The sequence below is a fragment of the Ixodes scapularis genome, unplaced genomic scaffold (genome assembly GCF_016920785.2).
Source record: "Ixodes scapularis isolate PalLabHiFi unplaced genomic scaffold, ASM1692078v2 PGA_scaffold15__6_contigs__length_5221840, whole genome shotgun sequence".
Classification (NCBI taxonomy): domain Eukaryota; kingdom Metazoa; phylum Arthropoda; class Arachnida; order Ixodida; family Ixodidae; genus Ixodes; species Ixodes scapularis.
The window spans coordinates 4,180,810-4,188,861 of NW_024609841.1; the positions used below are offsets into that span (position 1 = coordinate 4,180,810).

At 40.2% G+C, this 8,052-nt stretch overlaps 1 protein-coding gene across 1 annotated transcript; it reads right to left on the minus strand.

Annotated features, from left to right (window-relative positions):
- Window positions 1-7,083: 7,083 nt before the first annotated feature.
- Window positions 7,084-7,743, minus strand: LOC115309980. Its single transcript, XM_029968246.3, has one exon. It carries the CDS (start codon window positions 7,741-7,743, stop codon window positions 7,084-7,086), a length of 660 nt encoding a protein of 219 aa, XP_029824106.3.
- Between the last annotated feature and the right edge of the window lie 309 nt (window positions 7,744-8,052).

An 8,052-nucleotide genomic window follows, 5' to 3' on the forward strand; every position in this document is an offset into this window, starting at 1 on the left:
TGTTTAGTTACTCAATGAATATCAGGGTGGTAGAAGACGGAGTTGTTAATCAAAATGGTCAGGTTATGAAGAAGGAATAGAAGTGCACAATTAATTCAGGAATTGGGAACGAACGAAAGGTTTAAACTCTATACACTTGAAAATGAATAGAAACTCAGTGAGCGATAGTTATAGGCACTTGGAACTTTCACTCACAAATAACCCGGCTCACGCTGCAGAACTTAAGGATCCTGGGTTCAATCTCCACCCCTGCCCGTTTCAATCTGGATGAGCATTCTACCAGCGTGCGGTCGTGTATCAGTACTGCGTGATGTACGTTAAAGTCTATTCTAGGGGTTGTACTGCACTGGCGAAAGTTCTCATCTACAGCTGGGAGACAAGTCGCCCGGTGAGGCAGACTAAGTTCTGAGGTTTATAAACATACACATACCCCAATTTCTTTTGACAAAGAATGGGGTGAATGTTTCTTCGCGACGTACTCGGAATAGCAATAATTGGCTTTACTTCTCTCACTCTAACCAATAAAAAAGACGAGCAGTATCGCGCCTCAATGTCAAGCCGTCTTTTTGGCAAAAGGGCGTCCGGCATTTAGTCCCTCAGACTCACTAAAAAAAAAGTAGAGAAGTCAATTCACGCCTTTTTTATATATAATTCGAATAGTGGCTTTACCACGCCATGTCACTTCGTCGCGGAAACTTCACACCGAAGACATTTCATTCCAAGATGTTTTCCCCAAGAGTTGTTACACCGGGGAATTTCACAGCCCGCATTTCATGACACAAGGACGCAGTGCCTAGAACGTCTATGGTATACTCACTTCGTTTTGAGACTCTTCACAATGAAAAAAGTAATCATCCGAGTATGGAATGCTCCTGGCATGAAGTTCTTTAGGATGAAGCGTCTTGGTTTGAGATATATTTTAGTATAACGTTCCCGGGATAAACTTTATCATTTTTGTCATGTTTTGTCGTGAAATGTTTAGTTGATTTCCGTATTATGGTACTCCTAATTTCAAAACACAACGTAGAATACTCCAAGACAGGGAAAATAATTTGAAGCTTTTCCTAATAGTATATGAAACATACTTTTGGTCTGTACCAATACATTACTTGCGAGGCTGAATTGATGTGCGATCAGCACCGTTAAAATACAAAGTATACTAAAATAGTATTACGTTTTGCTATGTGTTAGGCGTACTTCTTGCCTGATGAACGTACAAAATGAGTCTGCGTTTAGTATATGGTTTTTCTCTTAGTGTACGTAGTGAATCAACAATAAACCTGACAGTTACAGTTTGTTTTGTATTTTATTGAACTTTATATTCGTAGAAGGTGCAATCTGAAAGGGCTTCGAATTTGATTTTTTTTAAAATAAATGACTATTTTTTTTAAGATAAACCAAGGTTTTCAATTAACGAGCTTTTGTGTGGTATTTATATTTGTTTGACATAAAAGTTAAGCTTGATTGACACTGGGTTGGATGTCAAAGCGGTATCTGAAATTCAATTTGCACTTGCATACAATGTGAATGTTAATGTAAACGTGAATATTTGAAAAATATATGCTTGGATGGAAAGAAACAATTAAAAACGTGGTTCCAACCAAGCCTAAATTATCAAGGTTTCTCGAGAATTAGGGCTCGGTTAAAGCTACTTTTTATTCAGAATTCAATTTCCGACTCAATTGTTCAACAGGCAGGTTGATATATTTTGCGAATATCGGCTTTAATTATTAAGGGATCTGACATGATAAGAGAATTAGGTCTTCTAATTACTTCAAATTAGTTTGAAACCTGTGTCTACAGGAAGATATAGGAAAGCCAGAGAGGTTACCCTCTCTGGTGTTCCTCATGGGTCTGTACTTGGACGGATTATTTTTAATGTTTTCATAAACGACCCCAGCCCATCTGTTAGGAACTTATAAATTCTGCAACACGCCGATCATATCAAGCTATTTAGACAGATATTACTTATTTATTTATTTAATATACCTCAAATCGCCCTTTGGGCATCATATTGGGGAGGGGGGGAGGATGGTGTTACAAAGGCGGTGACAATAGAATACAGAATAACGTATTTTGATACATAAGTGATAGGAAATCACCAAAACTATACCACGATAATCATTACAATAGTATACGCATGTATAGCAATTACAAAGAACAACAAAGAATACTTCGCACGCAATATTTATTCTGGGATAGTGTGGAATATTATTTCACATGACGATTTAAAATTTGCACTATCTGCAAGTTCAACTATACACTGAGTTAAAGAGTTCCGTTCTGAAATGGCAAACTGTAGCAGGGTATGCGAAATTGGTTTGTTCTACAATGAGGTAAGCGAAGTTTGTGAGCATGATCATGCCTATCAAAAAAGCGATGGGCTCGAAGCAATAAACGTTTTTTGAAAGAAACATTATAGTATTACATGTCCTAAGGGATGTGAGACGGGAGACCCTACGGCTGGCTTCTAATAGAGCTAAATGTGCTCCTTCTTTCCGTGCCCACTCGTGTAAGGTGATTAGTCATGAAAGATGAAGCGCGCCACTTTGCTTTGAACGCTCTCTAATTTAGTTTTCAGATAATCTCGATGAAGAGACCATAGGACGCTTGCATATTCCAATTGCGACCTGACAAAAGATTTAAAATCTAGCAGACGAGTTTCAGAAGATGCTAAAAAAAAGTTTGCGTCTAATAAACCCCAAGGAACGACTTGCCTTGCTCATAGCATAGTTAATTTGATCCTGCCAAGAAACAAATATCGGAAATAAAACCGCCCAGGCACTTATATTTATTTCCTTTTTTGATAGTAACACCATGGAATGTGTGGCTGTAATTGATTATAGTTTTCTTTGCTGACACAGCCATAAATGTGGTTTTATATATATTGTCACTGGTGGCGACCAATAAACAACAAATGAACAGGAAGAAATAAACGTTTAATGTGGCGAACTTGTGCCAAAATAGTAGGGTACAAAAGATAATAACAGAGCGTCGCGGGCGTCGAAGTCTGCGTAGCAGCGGAGTCGAACGCTGGGGCGAAAATGACCCCGGCTTGCCACGCGGAGCCGCTTTTGTACACGCGTTGGCTTCTGGAGCATTCGACGTAGAAGGTTCGACGCGTAGAACATTCTAAACTCGAATCAGGTAGACGGTTCTTGAATTCACCTGAACATCACATTACAGTGTCAACAAAATGCGTAGCCGCGGCCAGGAATCGAACCCTGGCCCTTCGCGTGGTAGGCAAGCGCGATAACCGTTAGGCTACGGCCGCGCTTCCTACTTAGCGCGCGGCATTGCTCCCCCCTTAAAAAAGTGCATCGCCCCGATGCAACACAAAACAAAACAAAGCACATAAAAAGAACGGCAAACTAAAGAGTTATTTGAAACACATAAGATCCACAGTCCTATCGAGCGTAGTACGGCTTCAGGCGCACGACGTGGACGACTTCAGGTCGTGGTGGGCGGCGTGATGATGTTCTTGTTCCGTTGGGCATCACCTCGAAGTTCAGCTCGCCGAGGCGACGAAGTACCTTGTATGGTCCAAAGTACCGTTTCAGCAGTTTCTCACTGAGGCCGCGGCGACGGATGGGCGTCCACACCCACACCCTGTCTCCGGGCTGGAGGTGAACGTCCCTGCGACGAAGGTTGTAGCGGCCCGCCTCGACGCGTTGCTGGTCTTGAATCATGAGTCGGGCGAGCTGGCGGACTTCTTCGGCGCGTTGAGCAACCACCTGGGCGTCGTCGCTCTGATTGTCAGATGGCTCATGGGGCAGCATTGCGTCCAGCATGGTCGTTACCTTCCGACCATGTACCAGCTGGAAAGGGGTTGTTGTTGTTGTTGTTGTTGTTGATATTTTATTTGCATCAAATACAGAGTACATGATACTGGAGGCTTGTGGAAAAAGCGGTCACAAGACCAGCTTGACAAAGCCACAGGCCCCCACATTGGCATTTGCAGCACTATAAAAAGAAAATTATCAACATACCATACAGATTACAGCATCAACAGAAAAAGCAAGATAAACAGAATAAAGAGAAGTAACAATGGACACACTCAAACTACGTAACAACCACGCAATTGTAGGATATCTTGAAAGGCACTATCGAGAAAAAAAATAAAAAATAAAAAGATTACTTACATGCACAACTAGTTTCACGTTTAATAATATTACACAGCATTTTTTACATAAGGAAAGTCGACTGGGGGCTGGAATAACGACGCAATGCTTTAAACGTAATATCTAAAAGCTCGACATTTCCGGCAGCTAATCTATTTAGTAACCTTGGCAGTTTGTTTTTCAACGTATCTTGCCCGTAGATTGTTCTGTAAGTACTAACATTCCAAGGCTCACCGTGGCGCGTAGTGTAGGCGGTAGTATTGCTTTGTAAGTTTGCTAGTCCTTTTAAAAACGATGATTTAGTTTTTACCTCTTGTTTAAAAGTTTTAGAAAGCCGATAATCGTACATTTTATGAATTGGCAATACATTATATTTTACGAACAACTCATGCGTGTGAAAGTAAGACGGAATATTTTCAACAACTCTTAGGAACCGTTTTTGTAAGACATGTATTTTATGTAGATTTGCTTGAGTTGTGGATGCCCAGACTAAGTGGCAGTAGTTAAGCCTAGATGAAAACAAACTATTATAAATTAAAATCATAATATTTCGTGGCAGAATGTGCCGATTACGATAAACAAGTCCGACTATTTGGGACAGCTTAGCGACTACGGAATCAATATGTGTATCCCACGACAAAGTTTCTTGAAAAACAACCCCTAGTACTTTAAAACTAGAAACAACTTCAATGGGTGTCGAATTTAGCATTATTGGTTGATTTAACATGACACTTTTATTTTTACTACGAAATAAGACGGCTTTAGTTTTCTTTATATTTATCTTTAAGCTATTTTGGCACGTCCATTCGTCTAGTTTTTGTAACGTCGAATTTGCTTTATCGACTATCTCATTATATACATTTCCGGTTATAAATATGCTGGTATCATCAGCGTAAATAATCATATTAACATCTGATCCAACAGAGACGATGTCATTTACATACATATTAAAAAGAAAAGGACCCAGAATACTCCCCTGTGGTACACCGCAAGAAACAGGAAGTGGATCGGAGAAATGATCGTCTATACGGACTGTTTGTAAACGATGAAGTAGATAAGAGGTGATTAAGGATGCAGCCTTCCCTCTAAAACCATAACGTTGAAGTTTTTGAACAAGCAATGTATGATTTACATGATCAAATGCTTTAGTTAAATCTACAAAGATACCAAGAACCAATTTTCCTTCCTCGAGTGCGGTCAAGATTAGTTCTTTCTGCGCGAGCAGTGCGGACTCTGTACCGAGTCCTTTACGGAAACCAAATTGAGATTCATTTAGAAGGTTATGCTTCTGCTCAAAGTCAATAAAACGGTTTAAAATTATTCTTTCTAACACTTTTGAAAAAATTGGAAGTATCGACACGGGGCGGTAGTTTCCCATGTCATTTTTATCGCCTTTCTTATACAACACATTTATATGGGCAACTTGCATTCTTCGAGGAAAAACAGCTTGACTAAGGCAAAGGTTAAATATATGCGTTATGTAAGGGGCAAGAAGTTCAACGGCGTGCTTGATTGGTTTTATCTGAAACCCATCAGCGTCTTTAGCCTTGCTGTTGCTTAAATTTATAATTGTAGTGATAACTTCTTTTTCATTTACAGGGTTAAGAAAAATAGAATTCGGGTTGGACGGAATGTTCACGAGGTTACAGTTCGTTACGGTTTTATTGACAATATTCACGAAATATTTGTTAAAAGCATCTGCAAGTAAGTGCTTTTCCAAATAACTCACCATCATCTGTGATTATCTTGTTGACTTTGTCGGGAAAAACATTATGCTTTAAGACGGCATTTAATCTTTTCCACATTAGTTCAGAGCACCCTGCCGCAGAAATGAATTGATTTGCGAAGTAATCGCGTCTTGCCTTTTTCAGTTCTTTATCTAGACGATTGCGACAAGTTTTAAACTTGCGTAATATTTCTTGGTCTTTAGTTTTAATAAATTGACTGTAGAGCTTGTTTTTTTTATTAATACTTGCGAGAAGCTCGGAGTTAACCCATGACTTCCGAATCTTTCTGCTTTTCCTAATACGTACATAAGGAAACCTTTCTGCATATATCGGTTTTAAAATGCTGAGAAATTCATCATAGGCGTCATTTGCGTCATTACTGTTCAGTACAATTTCCCAAGCTGTTTGTGCAATTTTATCACAAAAGATGGTCAGGTTTGCTTCTGTTATTTTTTGTACTGGGTATGCCGACTGCGATATTTTATTTTCTACATGCCCCTTCGTACAGATAAATATTGGTAGATGATCACTTAGGTCACAGGCAAACACCCCTGCTTTTACTTGGTTCGAGCTTATATTTGTTAGAAACAGATCAATTAGAGACGAAGAGTGCTCAGTCACTCTTGTGGGTAGCATAATGAAATTCCGCAAATTATGAGTCATTAGTAAAAGATCTAGTTTAGACCTCGTTGAATCACTTTTTAGCATATTAATATTCATATCCCCGCCGCAGATGAAATTGAAACGATTTTGTGTAATAAAGTCAAAAATTAATTCTAAGCAATCCAAGAATGTAGCTACGGTACCACTGGGAGGGCGGTAACAAACGGCCATTACCGTGCTTTGTATTTGAATTGACAAAAGTTCACAATCACTCGTATTTACAGTAAAGTCTGACAATATTTCACAGTTATATATTCTTTTTTGACTAAAATGCATACTCCACCGCCGCGGCTACTAGGGCGATTTAAATAAAAGGTATTATACGATGGGAGACGAAATACATTTGTTTCGTCAGTTGACCATGTCTCGGTTAGCAATATTGCATCAAATTGCAGCCCAAAATTATCAAATAATAGACAAAGATCGGATTCTTTATTTTTAATTGAGCGTATATTCAAGTGAAAACATTTAAACGACCGCAAGAACGGTTTTCCTAGATGCCTTTCAAAAGAATTCGGAAGTAAGTATGATTCGCTGGCTGTACTTGCCATAGATAGTAGATTGCTCATTTCTTATCGCAGCTTATCTAGGTCGGCAATATTAGAGATTACCACCGCGCGGCTTCCGTCAGACTTGCGCACAAGCACTCGGCCATTGCTGTGCCACGCGTATTTATAATTGTTCCTTTTGGCCCAGGCTTTCGTTTCGAAAAGTAGAGAACGGGATCGTCTTGTCAAGTTTTCAAGTAGAAACAGAGTGTCATTCGAATCACGTAACTTCTTTCTGCTTTCCCACCATCTATCTCTATCAGCCTGTCTTGCAAAGCGGCAGATTACGCCCGGCGTTTTATCTTTCCTTGAAGGCAGACGGTGAATGGACACCACGTCCATATCAGAAAGCTGTGGCAGTTCGAGCTGTGTGGCAAGTACGTTTAGTTTGCTCAGCAAATTTTCCTTTTCGGTTACCTGTATTCCGTGAAACTCGAGGTTAAGGCGCCGGCTCCTCCATTCAAGGTTATCGATTTCGCATTGCAACTGATTTACTTCAACGTCCTGCGCCTCAAGTTTTTCCGTTCTGCGTTTTAGGTCTTTGATGTCCTTTTCATTTTGTTCTGTTCGTTCCCGCAGTTCGTCGTACTGCTCGCTCCAAAATTGCATTGAATCTTCAATGCCCTCAACTACTTCTCTGAGCGGTAAGAGTTGGTCAAGTTTCTCATTGATCACCTTTAGCATTTGTCGCACATCGTGCGTTTCCAAATCGTCACTCAGTGTAGGTTCCCTAGCTTGTGCACAGGATTTTAAACGACGACAGGCTGGGCAGCGCCAAGCTAAACGATAGGCTTCGCCCTTCGTTTTGATTGTTTTGTCAGAAATTCCAGAACATTTTCCCGTGTGGTAGCAACCATCACAGTCGCTGCACGCAATTTTCGCATCGGACGATACGAATTGTTTTTCACAAGTTTTACACTGACCATTCGAACTCATGGCTACACCTTGGCAGCAGCAGCAGCAGCAGCGGCGTGAAACGTGGTACTAGGGAAT

Bases quoted from the DNA above. Each gene is read 5' to 3' on its own strand.
- LOC115309980 (XM_029968246.3), bottom strand. From the start codon at position 7,743: ATGCTAAAGGTGATCAATGAGAAACTTGACCAACTCTTACCGCTCAGA.